Raw genomic sequence first — 22,598 nt, 5'->3', positions numbered from 1 at the left:
ACTTATCAGAAGTATTCATATTAGTTTGCATTGCAAATAAACTGCAAAGAGATGAACATTTAGACGCAGCTTTTGTTAAAATATAAGAGCTAGAGGGGAAGGAAGCAGAGAATCGAGAGTATACAGCAGAAAGGAACACATGTATATCCGCACGAATCTTGATGCAATCCGCACCGCCACGTGGGCCACGCGGATTGGACCGAGACCCTACTACTGTCATAGGCACGGCCGCATAGGCGCCACCCAGTGATTGGGACGAATTCTAGTAGGTGTAGCCCTTGACGTACAAGCTCTCGGACGTGGCGGCGTCGCCGGCGGCGCCGCCGTACTTGCCGAGCGTGGCCTCGGAGTTGGCCTTGCACCGGGCGAGGAAGGCAGCCTGAGCGGCGGCGACGTTCTCCTTCTTGCCGCCCCACTTCTTGATGGTGCTCTGCTGCAGGGCACGGCCGAAGGAGAAGGTGAGCGTCCATGGCTTGAGCACCTCCAGCTTGTTCATGGCGTTCAGGTTCTGCGACGCCTCCTCCTCGCTCTGCCCGCCGGAGAGGAACACTATCCCGGGCACCGCCGGTGGCACCGTGCGCCGCAGCGCCGCCACCGTGTACTCCCCTATCACCTCCGCGCCAACCTATATAACAGGTTAAGCTTTTAGGTTGAACTGATTGGTACATACGATAGAAGAAATGATGGCGAAGATGTGGAAATGGATATGAACCTTTGGGCTGTCGGAGCCAGGGGTGACCATGTTGGGCTTGAGGAGGGTGCCCTCGAGGAGGACCTTGTGGTCGTTGAGAGACTTGTAGACGGCGGCGAGGACGCGCTCGGTGACGGCGGCGCAGGTCTTGATGTCGTGGGCGCCGTCGGTGAGGATCTCGGGCTCGACGATGGGGACGAGGCCGTTCTCCTGGCAGATGAGCGCGTACCGGGCGAGGCCCTCGGCGTTCTGCTTGACGGCGAGCTCGGACGGCTCGCCGGCGGCGCCGATCTTGAGCACGGCCCGCCACTTGGCGAAGCGGGCGCCGGCCTCGTAGTACTTGGCGCAGCGCGCGCCCAGGGAGTCGAGGCCCTGGGTGGTGGTCTCGCCGTTGGTGCCGGCGATGTCCACGGTGCCCTTGTCCACCTTGATCCCCGGCACGACGCCGCCGGCCTTGAGCACGTCGACGAACGGCGTGCCGGCGGCCGTGCTCTGGTAGAGCGTCTCCTCGAAGAGGATGACGCCGGAGAGGTACTGGAACGCGCCGGGCGTCGTGAAGAGGAGCTCCCGGAGCGCCTGGCGGTTGGGCTCCACGTTCTCCACGTTGATGCTGGCCAGGCGCTTGCCGATGGTGCCCGTCGACTCGTCGGCGGCGAGGATGCCCTTCCCCGGCGTCGCGATGTACTTGGCCGTCTTGATCAGCTCATCTGCACCCCCATATTTACACAGTACACAGTACATATGACTCCAGTAATAATCAAACTCAAGGCAAATTAATATTTGTTTACAGAACACATATTGTAGTAAAATCAAAAGCTTCATTATCGTGAATATGCAAAAGATTTGTGTATCTTTGCATTAAGAGTAAAATCAACATTTCAGCATATATTATCATCGTTGGAGACAGTTTGCAGTTGCTCAAATACGCTAGAGTAGCAAGATGCTTTTCAACTGACTCTTGCCGCAGCACATAAATATAAACGAAAAGTTATGGTTTTCAAATAATCCACCACAATGCAAAACGGAGCCATATATATCCCAAACAACCCAACTTGCATAGACAGGCATAAGACAAGAGAAATGGAGCAAGGGAGCAAGAACCTGCGTATTTTCCCACAAAGGCAGACATGGTGATCCTGTCAAGAAGAGCCTATCTGAACCGGATCAGGGGAGCAGCTGCAAAATCCAAGCACTTGGGGTGCAGAGTAGCCTTTCAGGACACCCACTTCTTATAACCCCACACACCCCACACATACACACACACGCAGAGAGAGAAAGAGAGAGGATATACCAAATTCCCAGGCCGAATCTGAGATATCCATGGGCGGCGAAAACCCCATCACCCGTTCCCGGATAGGGGAGCCGCGCCATGCCACCCAAAATTCCTGTCAAATTCTGAAATGGCCAAGCCAAACAAAAAAAACAACACAGCCATACAGGTGAACAATGCACCGGGACAACACAAACAGTGTAGCGATCAGAGAGTAACAAAGATACAAAAAAGAGGTGAACATGTGGTGGTGGTTGGATGGGGGTCTGAGATGGTGAAGGTGTACATGTATTTCATACCCAGCCATGCACATGAAAACTGTGGTCCAGTCTGTGTGACTGAGATGTGCTGTGTAGTGTAGTTTTAGCTTAATATGGATGGATGGGCTCTACATATCTCTAACAAGCATGGCTCTGCCTCATAGTTGAGATTACAATTGACAGTTTGGGACATAGCTTGCTGGGTTGGATATTCACATAAATTGGGACTTCAATATAAAAACAAATATCTGAAGAGTAGTAAGGCAGATGGGCAGATTAAAGTCAAAAAAGGGAAATCCCCCAATGCAAGATTGAAGGTAAGTTACAGTGCAAGTGTTCCAAATTTCACAAACTATTGACTCTCGAATCTCGATAGATTTCCATTTTCCTGATTTTCATAATTCAATCCAAGGAACAGAGCTCCCAATACAGGACAGTGGTATACACACATATTTCAATGGACACCAGCACCAGGGTCATCTTGACAGGCACTACCTCTATAGCAAAAGCAAAAAGACAAAACTGTAATGGAACTACACAAGGTTACGATGAATGCGCGCCAAATGGATGGGTGAGAGCAACTAACGGGTGAGCTCATCGCCCAAAGCATCTCAGCACAGAGGACACAAGTGCAGATGATAGAAACTTCATTCCAGCAGATCCCCCGGGGAAGTATGAAATAGCATAATATGCTAGCGCAAGTACCTAGCAAACAATGAGCAAGCTTTGGTGAGCTCAAAATCAATACAGGTTATTGCAGGCCCAGTCCTCCATGGCTACCAGAAAATAGCAATAGCACGAGCTGCGGTTCAACAAATAAATTGAACTAGGTTTGTTAAACCCGCTCGTGCCACAAGCTGAAATATTGAGAGTTTTATGGTCTATTCATATGCCTGGTCAACAGTTTTCTTCAAAGTTGTTGCCACTAGCAGCAAAAAAATTAAAATAAAATTATATAATCATCATATTTCCAGAAAAGATAGGGATCCATAACTGATGATTTAATAACAATAGATTGGAGGGTGTAATGATGAAGAGATTATCACCTGAAGACAAGAGAAGAAAACTGAAAGTATGTAGCTATGGAGCACCATTGACACGTAGATGGTAGCAGCCATGCTGCCCACAAATCCCATGGTGAAAGGTAACCTCTGCAGCAAAATTAAACCAGCTTCAGTGAATGCAGCACAAACACATTTCTTTTGATATATGAGTGTGACAAAAGATAAGCATATAAAGCCATGATAGAATAGAAGATCTGAACCCCCTCTCACCCAAAAAATAAATAAATATCCCAATACACATCACTCCAAAAAAAAAGTATAGGTAGCAAATCGCTGCAATGTATTTTCCAGGTCAATATTTCAGTATGTGCGCTTAATATGCTACGTGGCCAACTAGCCATCATCTAACTGACTATTTTATTTTCACTTACATCAAGCAGTTTTCTTTATTATTCTATCTATGAGGGTGCAGTTATACTATGCTCCCCCCAGTATCAATAGTTTCTGGAAAGTTATACATAACTTGAATGACAGATCACTGTATAACCGTCAGCAACAAAGTGAAACAAAATTTCAGCAACAAATCTGCTGGACAGCAATTACTAGAATTGATGATGAAATAATTCATGGAAAAGGTTTTGCTAGAATTAATGACAAAACATTGTGTGGAAGAAGCTTTAGGGGAAAATAATAACTAGTACCTCTTTGGAAATCATATGATAGAGCTGATTCTTCGGCCCTTTTAGCGCAAAGAATGATCCAATTATGAAGGCGCATCCCGCCGTGAAACAGATGGCAAACTTTTGAGGCATGATTACCATGACTGGCAGAAATATCGTGAACGCAATGAAAACTAGGAATATTCCACTAGCAAGAAAAAGGCCAAAATACACAAGTGATTTGCTCGATGGAACACTGCTTGTTGTGGACTTGAAGCTGCCTGGCAACCCTAGAACACCTTTAGATACCCTAGACAAATAGAATCACAAACCATCAGTAGAGAAAATAAACCTCATTAGCAAATTGAAACATGTAACTACCTAGAGGCCAGGGGTTAAGTCAATTCCATCTTTTAACACTACCATTTTTCACTCTTTCTCGGTCTTCCCACTTCCTAGTTGCTTTACAACTAACTAAATACTACTCCCTCCGTTTCATATTACAAGTCAATTTGACTTCTTTCCCAGTCAAACTTTTTAGGTTTAACCAAGTTTATAGAAAATTTAGCAGCATCTACAACACCAAATTAGTTTCATTAAATATGACATTGAATATATTTTGGTAATATGTTTGTTTTGTGTTGGAAATGTTGCTATAAATTTCTATAAACTTGGTCAAACTTAAAAAAGTTTGACCAGAAAAAAGTCAAAATGACTTATAAAAAAACACGAATATTAGGGAAGTCCCTAATATCAAATAAATAGAAGGGGTGAGGCTTCGAACCCAAGCCGGCTAGTTGGAAGATTCCTGGGTATTTCTCTCAAAACAACTTATAATATGAAACGGAGGGAGTAACTTCAAAATTAACTCTTAACATCTCATGAATCTTCATGTCAGCTTTTCCAAAAACACGCATGTCACTAATCACAGAACTTGTACGCTTTTAATTTGAGATCGTTGGTGAAAAAATTAGTCACTGGGCATTGGGCAAATTGCTTTAGAGCACAATAACAACTCGTCAGAAGCTTTTTCCAATCCTACGATGATTCCAACTCTTGGCCCAAATCCAGTCTTCAGATGTAACCTAACCTACCTAGTAGACACATAGCGGAGATCATCACAATCCAGAATCCACACAGAGACGATCCGACAACTACCTGCGATCGATCCCTACCGAGACGCAGTTGCAAGTGAGATTAAGCTTAGCTCGGGGCGAATCTAGTGCAAACCCTAGGGAGGAGAGAAGGGAGGGGGGGATTATGCTTACACGCCGAAGGTGCCGGAGACGCGGTCGTTGGCGGAGCGGACGGCGGCCTCGATGTCGATCCCGAAGCCTCCCCCGCCGCCGTCCTCCTCCTCCTCCGCGGAGCGCGCGGCGGCGTAGGAGTTCCATTCCGCGAGCAGCGACGGCTGCGGCGGCGACGACGACGACGACGCCGACGAGGCGGAGGGCCCCGTGCCGGAGAACCACGCCTGCATCTCGGGGAGGGCCCACACTGTCAGACAGAGCGACGCGGACGAATCTGCTGCTGCTGCTTTTGCACTTGCGGCGTCGTTGAGTCGGAGAGAGAGAGATTGAGGTGAGGGTCAGAGGTGGGGCATGCCAAAAGCTCAACGATGGTCAAAATGGCAAAGTTTTTTTGTTTTGGGGTCAAAATCCGAGGCCAGCAAGATATGATGAAAATTTCGCAAATTCTGATAACAAATTTCATCCAAAATTTGACAACCACTAAACGGTTTAGGGGAGCGACGAAATTCGTAGGGAACTTCGAAATCTGGTTGAGAGCTTGAGACTCATCCGGAACTCCAAAGATGAACGCACTGTCGCATATACTCGCCTATTTTTTCCTGTGAAATTCGTTCGTAAAAATATACTCAGATGAATGGCTGTCATGTGCATTAAATTTTTCAGATTATTACAACAGATCACCAGTAACAGGCCCAATTTTTTTTCAGCTTTTTAAGTGATAGAATTGTTTAAATGTGTCCAATTATCACGACTAATATACATCACTGTTTAGACAGCTACAAAGCCTAGGTTAATAATTTATTACAGGTCGACAGTACCAACAACTGAAGGAATGTACAGCACCCTATACAATCATCATTCACATTATTTAGAGAACTGTCTATATTCGACCATCAATGTAGTACTTCAGATTCGAATCAAGAGAAACTATAAATTGACCTACACTAAAAACGTCAAAACGATATGGTACAGACTGAAACACATCATAATGACGCCATCACGGGTAGTACATTTTATTAGCTCATAATGTGCTCAAATAGCTCTGTTTGATTTACAAGGCAGTAACATGACATGATACCATACATAACGGGTTAGGCTGGCATGCAGCTTGCTTCTGTGTCTCTGACATCTTCCTAGGAAGATCTTCATGAGTACACCAGAGTCCAATATAGGAGTATTTGAAGTATCTGATCTTTTGGCATGACCCTATCAAAGCCTGCAAAACTGCAAAGTATGAACTCTAGTAAATAAATAACTGATCCAAGGCAAGCAGCTAATAAAAAAAAACTATTTCAACCTATTGCTAGTAAACATGTAAGTAGATCTACTTGGAAGTTGTTTGATTTGTGTGTTTCGCTCAATACTGATTAAGCTAGTAAAATACAGGGAAATACCTAATTACATAGCCATCTCTGCCTGCAAAGCTGCCAACTCGTCATCTTCAGTTTTGCTGCTCTGGGCAGAAGGCCGAGTTGGTTGCTGTACACGCACTGGAGCAGTAGGGGCAGTCGTTGTAGGTGCTAGAAGCTCTGCCTCCAATTCCTCCCCCTCCAGATCTGCTAATTCAGCTTCCAGCTCATCCTACCAAAAACAGCACATATTAGTTTTTCTTTTTCTCCTTTACAGTGGTGCATGGTGAGAGAATGAGAAATACTTCATCAAAATCAGCTGCAGCTCCAATAGGAGCAGATAGTAGATCCTGGATCTGCCTCATATTCTCCATATTGTCATTAATTTCATCCATTGTCTTGTCAACGTCGTCAATATTTCTGGAAAGCAAAACAATTAGACTCTGCAATTAATGAATCAAAAGAGATAGAAAAAAGGACTTTGGCCTCATAGCCAATTCAGTTAAATTTAGATTCACTCAAATGAAACAATTAAAGCACACTATACTACTTGAAGCACAGTAGCATAAAGACGTGGATACTCACCAATCTCACTAGAACACCTTATAAATCAGTAATAGTTTACTATACAAAACCTACAAATTAGAGTTTAAGTGCACATAAACTATATGCTATTTGAGCTCTTAAGACTTCCCTGGCAAGTATACTGCCCTGCAACTGCAAGTCGTCAAACAATCTTATTGCACCACTAATTATTTTTTTTCCACGCTTCTAAAAATACGATTTCTAGAGAAAGAACTTGTACTGCATTGTTTAGACCACTTGTTATAATAGTGTTAGGTTAATAATTTATAATATTTATTAATATATCCCTATAACAAGTAGATCATACATCAGATTTCATCTACATTTTACCATTTCAGAACACTACCTTATTCTGTTGGACAATTTTCAATCATACGTACCAATGTTCATGGATTATGGGAGCTAAGTTGCCCAGCCGATGCAGTGAACATTAACAGTGATTTTTTTTTTCACAAAGTATGGAAATTTCAGAAAATAAAATCAAAGAGAAAATCAATAGCAAAGAAAACTGAGCCATATGTATTGTGTTACATACGTCGCTTTGTGCATTGCTTTCATCGCCGATGCTCCAGTTCTCAATGCATCAACAGTCTCTGTTGTAGCCTTTGCACCTTCCAGCATTATCATCTACAATCAGAACAAGAGGAGAAACACAATAAATATCTAGCAAGCATAATGAGATCCACAAGGAAAGTCAAAGCACGTGTTTATTTGTGACATCACCTGATCATGTATCCTTAATTGGAAATTACCAAGCTGCTCAATCTGTTGCTCATATAATCTCTTCCTCTTTAAGCATTGTATTGCAGCTACAAGAAAGAAAAGTTCGAAGGTAAGTCACTGTCCCATTAGAACATTTGCCTCCAAAGGGAACTCATGCAGATTGTCTGTTATGATGAAACTACACGGTGTGAAACAGAAAAGAAGCATATGATCGGATGAAAGCAAGAGGGTGCATGTGTACATGTACTGATGTGGGCATGCAACCAGACAATAATAAAATTCGCATTGACACCCAAAACAAACAGACACATGGACTTTGCAAAAACTTAAGAACTTAGACAGAAACATATGTTGAGTTGCATAAATATGGCATTCTCTGGTGTAGATCTTTAGTAGAACAGTCAGCAGGCATAGGCAAGGCACTTGGAACCAATGATTGGAAAGAGAGCACTGGAGCACATGAGGAAGGAACACCATTTACATGCCAGTAGCTGTATGATGTCTATTTAGCAAAATGGCTCAGAGAACCACAGGAGAAAATTAGAAAAACCTATAAATAGTTTGTTTATACAGAAGGATTGTGTGGAAGCATGATAGCTCTAAAGAAAAGACTTCCATCATACAATATTTTAGTGAATGTATCAGATGATAGTTTTATGTGGAAAACCAGTACATAAATAGCAAGTTGTTTTTACTGGATACCACATGGCCTAACAATAGAAAAATTAGTAATCTTGGGTGCTAATTGCCACATAAGGCAATATGGGGCCAAAATCAAAATCTACAACGTTATCAGCGATACTTTCATTAAATTTAGAAGTGATGATACATCATAATAGCAATAGACCAAAATGAACAGAAGAGAAGAAAGCTAAAATATCAATGAATTTCTTGGAGCTGATATAGTATACCTCTTTTATTCTTCGCTTTAGTGAAGGTCTTGGCCTTCTCAACCTCAAGATTCGCTTTCTTCACTAGCAAATTTTCTTTCTTTTCCAGCATTTCAAGAGTCTGGTGCATAATATAAGTTAGTTGTCATACACAAACTACAATAAATCAGTAAATAAACACTATGGTCATTCTTGTAGTCCTTATGCAAGAAACTCTTTAAATATGAAGAAGTGAAAGGCATTAAAGCTTATCAAAGCCAGGTCCGTTGATAAGCAAGAGCGAGTTGATCGCTTGCACAGGGCCCCCGAAATATTGGGGCCCCAAATCTTAGTTATCTTATTAAGTTTTTCGATAATGGAAACTTTATTAAAACTCAGTCAAATACACAAGATGATACATTCTAACTGAGCTCACTCCCGGCCTCTGCATGAAATGCACACAGCCACCAGTTATCTTATTTATGTGCTTAACCAGGAAAAAAAGAAAGGCCCATCAACCCCTAAATATATACCCCATACTGATTAGTACGTACTAATATGTTATCTTGATGCTGATTGTTTCGTATTTTGAGCACCCTTCTCACGAACCATCCGGCTGTTCGTCTCTCTGCCGTCATTACTCATGCAGTTCATGCAGATGTCCTCAAGGTTGTTCAATCTTTTATTCTTCTCTTATCGTGCTAAGCCCTAGAATTTATGTACTATTCCTCAACCCTCATCATCTTCTAGAAATAAGAAATGAATATGGTTATGAAAAGCTTAAGAAGAAACAAAGACTAATAGTAGCAGTAGTTCAACTTCAATCTCAAAAGAGTACTACTCTTGATAGATATGTTATGAAACAATCTTAGTTTTATTCTAAAAATCAAACATGAGGTCACGGTGATGATGCTAAAAAAGGCTCAAACCGCTGAAATTGTTCGAGTTGATGCTAATATTGCTAACGAAGTTAGTAGCGATCACAGGTTGAATAGATCACCGAGTAAAAAACAGTAACAATGGCATAATTTTTAGAGCCCCAATGTGCATTTTGCACCAGGGCCTCAAATTCCTGGAGACAGCCCTGATCAAAGCCACACTGGAGTAAATAGTATATCCAATTTTGTGTAATTCGCCAGAGTGCCAGTCAATAAATCCTTTGGAACATTGATAGTTCAGCCGCTGAAGAATCCAGAGAAGAAGATAACAGAGTACATGAAATACCCACATTTTCCCTATTTTTAGTGGCTTTTGACGTGAGTAGTCACACCAATTAAAACCACTGTAACAAGAAACATGCGAAATCCTAAATTCCTATCTTCCCCCACACTCAAGCCCTCAAACTTAATGTTCATATGGAAATAAGAAATAGCAGCAACCTTTCCACGCACGAACATATACTGTTTAGTTCCCCACGCTCCATCGCTTGACTAAAACCAAGAGGCTAGGTTAGTTCTCGTTATATCAGAAACTCTGTATATATCTCATCTTAGGCATCCTATGAGGAAACATTATCCCTTCTTCGTATATCCGGTGGCATAAATATGTGATCATCTCTCACGCGAGGAAGTAAGGATCGTTCCCCTCTTAGCACAAAGCCTCCCCATTCTGCCTTCCAACCTAGTAAGACGGCGGATCACAACCACCAGTCAACTCAAGAAAAGCTTAATCGCCAATCAGGTTCATATCGGTGTCCACGCACCCTGGACATCATCACATCATTCACTTCACCTGATTATCTAAGGGTAATTCATAACCACGCTACTACGATGGCCAAATAGATTCCCCTAAAAAAGGATCTGGTCAAAGCTAGGGCGGGGAGGATGAAAACCAAACCGAGTGGGGCTCACCTCGCTGAGCTTGTCGATGGAGGCCAGCGCGGTGGCCTGGCTCTGCGCCTTGGACTTCCCGAACACCTTGCCGAACACCCCCGACATGGCTGGTCTCTCTCGCCTACCAGATCGCCCGTTCGGGGATAGGATAGGATAGGATAGGATCGAGTCCAATCGGCTGCAGGGGGGGGGAAGCGGAAGGTGAAGATCGGTCGCGAGCAGCGGCGGCGGCGAGGTGGAGGAATTCGCACGCCGGAATCGAGGCGATTCGCCGGCCGGCCGCGGTCGTGGTTGGGAGTGGGAAAAGCGGGGAGGATGCGGTGGTGGGAGTCGTTACCGGCATGACAAGGAAGTTTCGTTCGCGTGCTACTAGTATCAGAATGGGCTTACGGTGGGCCAAGATGGGCTGGTCTGGGCTAACTGTGGGCTCCATGGCCTACTGGTTTGAGCCTTTTGTGGGCCAGTGCAGGAAAAAAAAGGAAATATGTAGGGACTGGAAATTTTCGTAATGTAATTTAGGATTTTTGTTTACATCAATTTTCTTTAGAAACACGGTACAAACGTGTTACATCTTTTAATGCTACGGGATTTTTTTTTGTCACGTGCTAGTGCGAGTAACCCCACCCAACCCGACCCATCTTGTCTAAGCAAGCTAGGGATGCAAGCGGGGCAGGCAAGCGGGTTTTTTTAGCCCGTTTATCTCACTTTTAGTTTATTTTTCCTTCTAAATTTTATGCTACCATGTGGGAAATGAACTAGCAAGCGGGTTTTTATACAGGTAGTGAGACTACCCACTTGCATCCCTAAGTGCAAGCCCATTCTGCCCAATGGGTAGGGTGAAAAAGAGTATGAGAATGGGGTTGAAGTTGTGTTGAAAAGGCACGGTGAAAAGGAGTATCAGAATGGGCTTTGCATTGGGGTGGGCCAGACCGGATGGGTTGGGTTGGGTTGGCTATGGGCGTCATGGAGGAGCCTTCTGGTTGAGCCCGGTGGGGTCCATAATGGAATGCTTTTCCTTTGTTATTAATCGACATGCGGAAATAATATGATCCAATGACTCTATATGAATTGGGAAATTCAAGCATTCTAAAGGAAAATTCAATAATGTTGAGCTCAATACAATGTCAACTTCCTATGGTTTCATATGGATTTTCTTTCGTCGATAGTAAAACATCTTAATTGTCGTACTTCATAAAACTAGTTACATGCCCGTGCTAACGCTACGGCGAAACAACAAAAAGATATACAATATATTGTTTGGGCTATCAAGTATAGATTCAAGACATTAATTAAGACTTACATATGAGCGAGTTCAGTTAAGAAGCTTATTAGAAGTTCCTCAGTTATTATATATTCGAAAGGGATAAACAAGCCAAATAAACTACATCCAGGACAAGGTTCAAAATTTGCAAAACAAGCCATAAGGTCGACCCATTCAGTCGACGATGTATTATGTCTTCAACGTCTTTTCTCCATGTCACAGAAAAACCAGTAACCAAAGAACAAAAGTCTGATTGATATATTAAGTTCTAAACCGATTCCAGGACACATTCAGTCAATTCAGTTCAAATACATAATCATGCGTTTCAACATTAATTAAAGTATCACATTCATATATCAGTACATGGCTTGGCAAACCACAAAGCTGAGGCTGCCTTAATCTAAGCTACAACAAAATTTCTTTTTTTTTGCATTTTAGAATAAACAGTAAAAGAGAATGGATAAATCACATGTCCTGAAGCTGTAAATTTCTACGAAGTCCTGAGCAGCTCAATTTTGGAGAGGGTAGTAGTGTTATTCCCTTTATGGTTCATCTGATGCATGAAGAAGGCAAGTTCAATTTATGGTTCAGTAACTCTTGTTGTTCCTACTGCTTCCAGGAAGTCATATAAACCAGAATCGCCAAGGATTTTCTTGCTTGATGACTGTAAAGAGATGAAAGTTCAAACTGGTCATTAAAAAAATTGTGTGCAGATAAGAGTGGTGTTGAGAAGTCAAGTTATCAAAGTAGCATTTTGTCTTCGTTCCAAAGGAGCTAACTCTGTTTTTAAATATTTGATCTTTTTTTCATAAACTCACTAATACATATCACTAATACGAGGGAAATTGTAAGTGAATAGTGAATGAAGATAAATAATGGTTTGAGAGAGAGATAGAGGGTGAACTAACCAATATATCCCAACTGCATACAATCATCAAGGGCAATGCGTGCATGAGTGATAGAAATCATGGCAGCAAGTATCATTATTGTGATCACATTCTGCATGGAGAAATGTATTTTTTCCAAGAATATAAGCCCATTCCTCTGCTAGTAAAGTTCCCATGTCAACCTATTTTACTTTAAAACCAAAGAAACTGTAAATAAAAAAACGAGATAGAGATTTGCAATTCACTGGGTACAAAAGTTAGATGCACTTCTTTAACATTTTAGCAGATTGCTTCCAACATATGACATCAACTTCCCAGTCAGTTGGTTATTTTACAATCTTGAAAAGCAATATTTTTCTATCAGTCCAACTAATTTGAGAAAAAAAATTCTGAATGAGATATGTCAAGAGCAGTTGTGAGGCTGAATTGTTCAGGGATGTATGGAAAGCAAGCTTGTGTTTGACGCAACAAATATGTGTATATGTAAGATTGATGGAGTATGGATTCTGAGCGATAGCAGTAGACAATTCAATCAATATTTTATCACCTAAAGATCATGCATAGTATTTTGACGAAACAACGGCAGATGTGCACCTTCAAGATGAAGCTTTACTGATGATCCAAGTCGTTGAGGGGGTCTAAGATCCAGAATCCATAAACACTCTCCAGAACACATGCATTGCAGGTGAGGAGCCGGACGGGACATTTCGCCGAGCACCCCGCGTTCATTGTACTCTGAGGAAAAGCGGCAAGCGCTGGATGATGGGTTTTGTTTCAGAATGCATGATGAATCCGGATGAACCTCCACGATGCCAAGTTCCGGACTGGTCACCTGCTGATGAACTGCATGATGAGTTTTGTTCAACTACTCACCTCTCACGGGATTCACCTGCTGCTCCCCCACCGGCGAGGAACTCCATAGCTGCAGCTCACCCCTGCGATGCAGAGGGGATTGGTGGAGACAGGCGATGCAGAGGACGGCGCGGTGGCTACCTAGCGACGGGAGCACCTCGTGCGGCGGGGATCGGTGGAGCAGAACGGCAGCGACGACCTGGCGACGGGAGGACCTCGTGCAGCGGGGAGGCGGAGGATCGTGGAGGGCGAGCCGGCGGCGGGGATCGGTGGCAGACATGCGATGCAGAGGACGGCGCGGCGGCTGATACGGAGCGGAGCACTGATGGCGGAGGTGCAGGAGCGGAATTCCGGCGGAGGGCGGAGGTGCAGGTGTGGTGGGAGAGCGATAGAGAGGGGGGGCGTGCGGGTCGTCCGCTGATTGAGGGAGGTGGAGGTGGGATCGATCTGAACCGTTCGGATTTTACACGGATGATCTGAACCGTTGAATGATGAAGGTAAGAGTGTAAGAGTAAAAGATGAGTAAAACGAGTTGGTGAATTATATGATAGATGTATTAATTATAATGTATTCCCTCTTTCCTAGAAAAGCTCAAATTATAGCATCCCAGAAAGACTTAACGAGGGATTAAAAAAAATCAAAACACCCTGAATAAATGAAAAGTTCTATCGTTGAATGGGTAGATGATGGGTACTAAGGGCATGTTTGGTTTCCAGGGACTTATTCCAAGTCCATGTCACATCGGATATTTGGATACTAATTTGGAGTATTAAACATACACTAATTACAAAACACATTCCATATCCTTGGACTAATTCACGAGACGAATCTTTTGAGTCTAATTATGTCATGATTTTGACAATGTGATGCTACAGTAAATTTTTTATAATTATAGATTAATTAGGCTTAAAAAATTCGTCTCGCGGATTAGCTCTCATTTTTGAAATTAGTTTTTTTATTAGTCTATGTTTAATACTCCAAATTAGCGTCCAAACATCCGATGTGACATGGGCTAAAAAGTTTTAGCCCCATCTAAACACCCCCTAAAATAATTCTCACCAATGATAGATAAGAAGGTAGAAGTTAGTTTATTTTAGAACAAAATTCAAACTCTACAAATCGATTTATTTTGTGACATACGGAGTAGTCTTTGATGCTTCATGAGGCAACAAGTGTTTTACCTAAAGGGGAAAAAGGATATTTGGAGGGAGAGACGTCCCTCCAAACATTGTTTACAAATTAATTATGAGCGGAGATTGAACACTTGAAACCACATATTCCTCGACACTGCACTATCAAAGTGCATCTTGCAGCTCAAATTGATAAGATCCCACGACCATTCAAACTTATTCAAAGCACAATCGCATGATTGGTAGATCACATAATAGTTATAGCTAGATCTAATCATCTGTTTTCATAAATAAAGATACCTTAGGCCCTTAAATGAAATTACCACAGTATTTGTCAAATAGAAATATACTACATCCATCCTTGAATTGCATTCTTTTTTAAGTAGTATCGTTTCGAGTTTTTCAAAATCAACCAGATAGTATAGCTTTGACTACTAGCCTTGTTCCTTTTTTCTTGCTAAAGATTATACAGATTATCATAGCAAAGCTACATAAACTTCAAAACAATGCATTTTCTTTGAAATAACTTGTTAATATATATTTTTAAAAATACCTTATAAACAACCCTTTAACTTTTTTAATACCTAATTCATTCATGTGTAGTGCTGACCCTCAAATGTAATCAATGAACTCATATGACCTATCATATACTCAAAACAATCAAACTAAGCCCTAGTAATATTGTGGATGTAAAAACAATTTGGTGAGTATAGAATGTAAACTTTTGTTGTGATAATTCATATTAATAAGCCTAACATCTACATTATAATTATTCGCCAAAATTAATCTTGTTGATCCTATGCATGGCAAAATTAATTTTAGTGTACTACTAAAGGGACAAATAGTTTCTTGAACCTTGAGAAATATCCTGCTGCATAACCTTTGACATTCTAACAAAGATTTATCCATTTTTTAATGCTGTTAAAATAATAGTATTTCTAAAAATTGTATGGAATATAGGGTAATCAACCTACCAAATTTTGGCAACATCAAATTTTGACAAAGTTTAGTAATACTAAAATTTAGTAGGATAGAAGTACGTGGGTATTGTTTGTCTTGCTACCATGCCAAATGTTCTTGTGTAGTGTAATGTGAAGAAGTTCAGAAAATCATCAAATTTTGACATGGTAAGGATGTATTTAGATTTTTACCTTATGAAAAACTGATAATACCAAAGTTGGTTGAAAATTGTAGCAAATTGAATAGCTTCAAACTCCATCCCACATAGGTAGATGGAGGGAGCATATTCCTAATTCCAAAATGACAAAATTTGCTAAAAGACAATCAAAGTTTGCGGCCTTTGTTGTGAGACACTCAAAAGAACATGTACCTTCTCGTCAACATCATATAAATGTGGTAATTAGCTAGTGGACACCGGCTGCATTATTTTATTATTTCCGGTGGAAACGGAGAGAAAAAACAGTGTTGAAAGTACCAAAATACCCCTGCGCCATTTTGCTTCTAAAGGCGGCATACACCAATCCATCCATCCCGCTTCTTCCCCGCTGCTTGAATCAGTCGTATCCTCACTGCTGCTCGAATCCGCCCCCCTCTCGAAGCTGCCCTAGCCTCTCCGCTGCTCCGATCCACCGTCTCCGCCGCTGCTTGAATCTGCCGCCACCATCACCGCACCTCGCCACCGTCGCAACAACCGTGCCGCCCTCCACCAAGAACTATGGTTCGAGTACGGCAGATAAGGGGAGCGAGTGAGACTGGATTGGATCTGGCTGCAACCAGACCTGGTCGGATTATACAAATGGTCCGAGGACAAAATTGTCTTTTATGAAAGTTTATCTCTCCGTTTCCAACGGAAATAATAAAACAATGTGACCAGTATCCACCATCTAACGAGTATATTTTTATGGCGTCGATGAGAAGATATACATTTTTTTTGTCTCATATAAAAACTATACAAATTTTGAGTGGACTGTACAAATTTTGCCTTCCAAAATAGTGCCACACGATCTTCTTTCTTTTTCCTTTTTTTTTCTTTTTTTACCACAGGAACTACCCAAGTGCCGCATCTTCCCCTTTCCACCCAAATCCCAAACCTCCCCCCTCCCCGCGCCGGCGCCCAAAACCCTAGCCGGCAAGGCCCCTCCCTCTCCGATCTCGCCGGCCGCCGCCATGGACGACAGCCTCTACGACGAGTTCGGCAACTACATCGGCCCGGAGCTCGCCGACTCCGACGCCGATGACTCCGACGCGGACGCCTCCCCGTCCCCCTCCCCGTCCCGCTCCCCTTCCCCCTCCGCGCGCTCCCCGTCGGGCTCCCCCTCCCGCCCCGCCGCTCTCATGGACGTCGACGGCGGCGACGACGACGACGACGCCGACCCGTCCCAGAGCGCCGTCGTCCTCGCCGAGGACAAGAAGTACTACCCCACCGCCGAGGAGGTGTACGGGCCCGGCGTGGAGGCGCTCGTCATGGACGAGGATGAGCAGCCGCTAGAGCAGCCCATCGTCGCGCCCCCACGCGTCGTGAGGTTCGAGGTCGGCACCCGCGCGGAGGCCACCTCCACCTACGCCACCACCGACTTCCTCCTCGGCCTCGCCGCCAACCCGGCGCTGGTGCGCAACGTCGCGCTCGTGGGCCACCTGCAGCACGGGAAGACGGTGTTCATGGACATGCTCGTGGAGCAGACCCACGAGGTGGACACCTTCGACTCCGAGGGCGAGCGCCATGTGAGGTTCACCGACACCCGGGTGGATGAGCAGGAGCGGCGGGTGTCCATCAAGGCCGTGCCCATGTCCCTTGTGCTTGAGGGAGGGAATGGCAAGTCATACCTGTGCAATATCATGGACACACCTGGGCATGTCAATTTTTCCGATGAGATGACTGCCGCGTTGCGGATCGCTGATGGGGCTGTGCTTGTTGTCGATGCTGCCGAGGGTGTTATGGTATTTGACTTATCCTATTGCACTAAACTTAACTGCTTGCTATAATGACAAATTAAGCTGGAATTACTAGTTATGTTTATGTTTAAACTTTAAAGTAAAGTCAGAATGCGAATACTTTGTTGTGCATTTGGTCTGTTTAATTTTTATATAACATAGTTTGGACAACCTAATTAGTTTTATAGGAAATTTGCTATGAATGTACCTTCACCATTTTTTTGGCATTCTCAATTCCGCAGTGACAGTTTTATTGATTTTCATTAGAAGGGAATGTAGCATGTATTTAGTTTTGCAATAGCACCATATACATCCAACCAAGACAACATAAATGGTACAAATAGGAGATGTCTTGTTGTTCTTTGAAATGACCAGCTTATGGAGTGCTGTGGCTTTGTCCATGGTATCGAATGCTTTAAAAGTTAGACTAGGCTTCTATATAAGTTATAACAGAGAAGAAATTGGCTGAACCATCAACAGATTTTGCATTTAAGTTGTGCGATACTGCCATCTTCTATTATTCTGTTAGTTTGTGCTTGTCACTGTGACTAGTTGATGGTGAGATTATCTTAATTAAAGATATTCCATTCTTAAGCAATAACATGGACTAGAACATGAAAATGCTAGTTGACAGTGTCCAACTGTTAGCAAATAACGGTAGAAGCAGCTTGGCTCAATACTCATCGGTTGAAGAACTTAGATAACATGAACATCTGATTCTATATGGTCCACTGCAGTTTAGACATATTTGCAAAGGTACCAGTTGCTTGTGCACAATATGTAAATATGGGGGATATGTGCACAGCTGTGAGAGAATGTTACAGACTAGCTAAGTGCCTGTGTGTTTGCTACAGATAAAAATGAATCATGTAGGTCCTAATTTTGTTCAAAACAAATTGATGTGATTTAGCATCGAACACTTGTTACCAAGAACATTCGGTGTTTGCACATGCTAATTGTGAAATAACTGATGCACTAAGTAAATACATGACAACTCGTTTATCTTGGACCTTTCCATGTAAATCGTGACATTTGAAGGCCAAATAATAAGAGAATAACTTGTGGAAGGTTTATCGTGTAATATAAGGATAATCAGGGAACAAAATCCATAAAAAAATGCAGTGCGATGCGGCTGTAGTGGTGGATGGCCATCCATCAGATCCATGACCACCACTGGCACTATCTTCTGAGTATAGATAAGTGTGTTGTATACTGTTGCTTGTATGTATACAGTGCCTTTACTTTTTTTTTTGTTGGGGGAATGCAGTATATATTATTTATTTATTTATTTATTTACATTCATTGATGAATAGGTAAATACAGAGAGGGCGATTCGTCACGCAACACAAGAAAGACTCCCCATTGTTGTCGTGATTAACAAGGTAGCCATAACATTTTCATTCTCTTTTTGCAACTTGTTCCACTAGCACCTCGAAATTGAAGTTTGCTCTTACTTTGTGTTATTGCAGGTTGATAGATTGATTACAGAGCTAAAGCTGCCACCTAATGATGCATATTTCAAGCTACGGCATACACTGGAGGCGATCAATGATCTCATCTCGTCTTGTTCTACCACAGTAGGTGGCACTCAACTGGTTGATCCTGCTGCTGGAAATGTTTGTTTTGCAAGTGGTTCTGCAGGCTGGTCTTTTACCTTGCAATCTTTTGCTCATCTTTATTTAAAGATCCATGGGATTCAATTTGATCATGAGAAATTTGCATCGCGTCTATGGGGAGACCTATATTATCACCCTGACACTAGAACCTTCAAAAAGAAGCCTCCAAAGGAAGGAGCTAATAGATCATTTGTTGAGTTTGTCCTTGAACCTTTGTACAAAATATATAGTCAGGTTGTTGGGGAGTCAAAGGGTAAGGTTGAAGCAACTCTTTCTGAGCTGGGTGTGACGCTGAGCAATGCAGCTTATAAGCTTAATGTTAGGCCTTTGCTGAGATTAGCTTGTCGCTCAATTTTCGGGACTTCTACTGGCTTTACTGACATGCTAGTGAAACACATACCCTCTGTCAAGGATGCTGCTCCAAGGAAGATAGAACACATATACACTGGTCCACAAGATTCCACTATTGTGGATGCTATGAAAAAATGTGATCCACATGCGCCCCTTATGGTTAATGTTACAAAGTTGTATCCTAAGTCTGACTGTAGTGTCTTTGATGCCTTTGGACGAGTTTATAGTGGCACAATACAGACTGGGCAAACTGTGCGTGTTCTTGGAGAAGGCTATTCTCCTGATGATGAAGAAGATATGACTGTGAAAGAGGTTACTAAGTTGTGGGTGTATCAGGCACGGTACCGTGTTCCAATTAGTAAAGCCCCTGCTGGTTCTTGGGTTCTTATTGAAGGTGTAGATGCATCAATTATGAAAACTGCAACTATATGTCCTATGAAGATGGATGAAGATGTCTACATATTTAGACCTCTACGTTTCAATACTCTACCTGTCGTGAAAATAGCAGCTGAGCCTCTAAACCCAAGTGAGCTCCCTAAGATGGTGGAAGGTCTTCGTAAAATCAGTAAGAGTTATCCTCTTGCTGTTACTAAGGTGGAAGAGTCTGGAGAACACACTATCCTTGGGACTGGTGAGCTTTATCTAGATTCTATAATGAAGGACCTCAGAGAGCTTTACTCTGAGGTAGAAGTGAAGGTATATTTATGTTTTACTTTATTCTTCCCTCTTCTTTTGGCAGAGAAGATTTACTTACTTCTGATACATTGTGTGTGCACAGGTTGCAGATCCAGTCGTGACATTTTGTGAAACAGTTGTTGATACTTCTTCGATGAAATGCTTTGCTGAAACACCCAACAAGAGGAACAAAATTACCATGGTTAGTTACTCTTGGTGTGTTTTCTGGTTTGATTCTGGCTGTTCCAGTTCTTTCGTCATGGCAAATGGTGATCTGTGTCTGTCTAATTCGGTAACTCAAATGCAGGTTGCTGAACCATTGGAAAAGGGCTTGGCTGAAGATATTGAGAACGGCCTTGTTAGCCTGGACTCAAGGCAAAAGGAAATCACTGACTTCTTTCGTCAACGCTACCAGTGGGATGTGCTAGCAGCAAGGTCAATATGGGCTTTTGGGCCTGAAAAGCAGGTAAGATGTTACAGACTGCTTATTGACTTGGCGTTGCATGAGGTGTTCTTTTAACTCTGAACTTTACTTAACTAGAAACCCCATACAAAATCGGGTATTACCTCCTGTGAACTTATTTCTTTTAAAGTTGCATGAACCTTGTTACCCTGTTGATTTTCATGTAAACTCTGCAAATTGTTGTGCACTTGATTTTTGACTTGCTGTTTGTGCCTGAGTTTACTACTTCCTCCGTTTTATATTACAAGACTTTCTAGCATTGCCCAAATTCATATATATGTTAATGAATCTAGACATATATGTGTGCCTAGATTCATTAACATCTATATGAATGTAGGCAATGCTAGAAAGTCTTGTAACCTGAAACGGAGGTAGTACTAAATTATCAATTTTACCAACACCATATTTCCATCATTGTGTACTGAATGCATGTTACTTCACATACAGGGTCCTAACATTCTCTTAGATGACACCCTTTCAGTCGAGGTGGATAAAAACTTGCTCAATGCAGTCAAAGATTCAATTGTTCAAGGGTATGCATAATGCACAATGTTATGTTTACTCCATATTTTTGGAATGCCATGATTTTTTTAATCATTATGTTTACTCTATTGTCACAGGTTTCAATGGGGTGCTAGAGAAGGTCCGCTGTGTGATGAACCAATTAGAAATGTGAAATTCAAGATCTTAAATGCAAACATAGCTCCTGAACCGTTGCACCGTGGTGGTGGTCAGATAATTCCAACAGCTCGTCGTGTGGTTTACTCAGCGTTCCTAATGGCTAATCCACGCCTTATGGAGCCTGTATATTATATTGAGGTTAGTTCCCATGCTTCTAGTAGACATTTTCATCCTGTTCGGTAATCCTTTTATCTGTTTATGTATATGTTCTAATTTGTTGATCTGATCTATCTTATATTTGTAGATCCAAACACCAATTGACTGTGTCTCTGCCATATATACGGTGCTATCCCGTCGTCGAGGGCATGTAACAGCGGATGTACCCAAACCAGGAACTCCAATCTATGTTGTTAAGGTAAGACATTTATCTGAATTCAGCATTGTAACTTATGTGGTCACCCGTGTGAACCTTACTGATAGTACTCTATACCTTTGTCAGGCATTTTTACCTGTTATAGAGTCATTTGGATTTGAGACCGACCTGAGGTACCATACACAGGGACAGGCCTTTTGCCTATCAGTGTTCGATCACTGGGCTATTGTTCCTGGTGACCCTTTAGACAAGAATATTGTCCTCCGGCCTCTGGAACCAGCACCAATACAGCATCTTGCTCGTGAGTTTATGGTGAAGACTAGGCGAAGGAAGGTAAGCAATACGGTCTATACTAGTTAACGAAGAAGCATAAATTAGGAGACATGAGAGCATTTTTAAACAGTGCACAATCACAATTTTCAGGGCATGAGTGAGGATGTGAGCATCAACAAGTTCTTTGATGAGGCCATGATGAACGAGCTGGCGCAGCAGGCTGCTGATCTCCATCTTCAAATGATGTAGTTCGAAATCGTGAAGTGGGGATTGGTTTCTTCATATTGATGATCTTTAGAAGATGCGATGGCTTATGTCTTCTTTTACACTGGGAACTGGAATCAACCTTTGGAATCAGCCAAGTGCTCACCTGTTCGCATGCCCATTGCTGCTGCGCTTTATCTGCCGCATGTTGATGGTCGGGTGTTTTTGTGATTGATGGTTTTGGTAGACGGGAGTCCCATCTATTTCATCTTTATGTATGATCTCTTCCTGTAACATTTTCATCATCTAACCTTATCAGTTTTAGTTAGCCATTCGGAACTGGAGATAAGTTTTGAGGGGCGATGATATCATCTAATCTGGATTGCAGCATGGATGGTGTAATGACTGATGTGATCCTTTTGTCCTTGTCCATTGTTCCATCTAATGTACTACAAGTAGCATTCTACACCCTTTGAGTTTTTGAAGGATACAACACATGTCTTGCAGT

The 22,598-nt window shown here is 42.5% G+C and overlaps 4 protein-coding genes and 1 non-coding gene across 9 annotated transcripts; 1 reads left to right on the top strand and 4 right to left on the bottom strand.

Annotated features, from left to right (window-relative positions):
• Positions 1–2: 2 nt before the first annotated feature.
• On the bottom strand, positions 3–2,086 carry LOC4341496 (fructose-bisphosphate aldolase 5, cytosolic). The gene is made up of 3 exons (XM_066311254.1): positions 1,793–2,086; positions 713–1,398; positions 3–625 (listed from the first exon to the last, which is right to left on the bottom strand). Exons 1-3 carry the CDS (start codon positions 1,818–1,820, stop codon positions 263–265), a joined length of 1,077 nt encoding a protein of 358 aa, XP_066167351.1. The 5' UTR covers positions 1,821–2,086; the 3' UTR covers positions 3–262.
• On the bottom strand, positions 1,983–5,462 carry LOC4341495 (protein transport protein SFT2). 3 transcript variants are annotated; one of them, XM_066311255.1, is made up of 5 exons: positions 5,153–5,462; positions 3,927–4,194; positions 3,268–3,372; positions 2,808–2,926; positions 1,983–2,086 (listed from the first exon to the last, which is right to left on the bottom strand). In XM_066311255.1, the coding sequence occupies exons 1-4, from the start codon at positions 5,362–5,364 to the stop codon at positions 2,816–2,818; spliced, it is 696 nt and encodes a 231-aa protein (XP_066167352.1). In that variant the 5' UTR covers positions 5,365–5,462; the 3' UTR covers positions 1,983–2,086; positions 2,808–2,815. The 3 variants fall into 3 exon arrangements, with proteins under 3 accessions (XP_066167352.1, XP_015643167.1, XP_015643166.1); XM_015787681.3 differs by lacking the exon at positions 1,983–2,086 and adding an exon at positions 2,577–2,718; XM_015787680.3 differs by lacking the exon at positions 1,983–2,086 and having other exon boundaries at positions 2,577–2,926.
• A 661-nt stretch (positions 5,463–6,123) lies between these two features.
• On the bottom strand, positions 6,124–10,809 carry LOC4341494 (vacuolar protein sorting-associated protein 32 homolog 2). Of its 2 annotated transcripts, none has more exons than XM_015789049.3 (7): positions 10,511–10,809; positions 8,703–8,802; positions 7,792–7,877; positions 7,604–7,695; positions 6,789–6,903; positions 6,529–6,715; positions 6,124–6,358 (listed from the first exon to the last, which is right to left on the bottom strand). In XM_015789049.3, the coding sequence occupies exons 1-6, from the start codon at positions 10,595–10,597 to the stop codon at positions 6,533–6,535; spliced, it is 663 nt and encodes a 220-aa protein (XP_015644535.1). In that variant the 5' UTR covers positions 10,598–10,809; the 3' UTR covers positions 6,124–6,358; positions 6,529–6,532. The 2 variants fall into 2 exon arrangements, with proteins under 2 accessions (XP_015644535.1, XP_015644536.1); XM_015789050.2 differs by having other exon boundaries at positions 6,124–6,350.
• Positions 10,810–11,992: 1,183 nt separating this feature from the next.
• LOC9270950 (uncharacterized) lies at positions 11,993–13,882 on the bottom strand. Of its 2 annotated transcripts, none has more exons than XR_010742223.1 (4): positions 13,514–13,882; positions 13,235–13,375; positions 12,662–12,830; positions 11,993–12,417 (listed from the first exon to the last, which is right to left on the bottom strand). It is a non-coding gene; the product is annotated as an uncharacterized protein (transcript). The 2 variants fall into 2 exon arrangements; XR_010742224.1 differs by having other exon boundaries at positions 12,662–12,822.
• A 2,740-nt stretch (positions 13,883–16,622) lies between these two features.
• On the top strand, positions 16,623–22,558 carry LOC4341492 (110 kDa U5 small nuclear ribonucleoprotein component CLO). The gene is made up of 10 exons (XM_015788380.3): positions 16,623–17,520; positions 18,828–18,896; positions 18,984–20,177; positions 20,260–20,358; positions 20,464–20,622; positions 21,067–21,152; positions 21,240–21,438; positions 21,545–21,655; positions 21,740–21,946; positions 22,037–22,558. The coding sequence occupies exons 1-10, from the start codon at positions 16,750–16,752 to the stop codon at positions 22,133–22,135; spliced, it is 2,994 nt and encodes a 997-aa protein (XP_015643866.1). The 5' UTR covers positions 16,623–16,749; the 3' UTR covers positions 22,136–22,558.
• The last annotated feature ends 40 nt before the right edge of the window (positions 22,559–22,598 follow it).

The sequence above is a fragment of the Oryza sativa genome, chromosome 6 (genome assembly GCF_034140825.1).
Source record: "Oryza sativa Japonica Group chromosome 6, ASM3414082v1".
Classification (NCBI taxonomy): Eukaryota; Viridiplantae; Streptophyta; class Magnoliopsida; order Poales; family Poaceae; genus Oryza; species Oryza sativa.
This window is presented reverse-complemented; position numbering and strand designations above follow the sequence as displayed.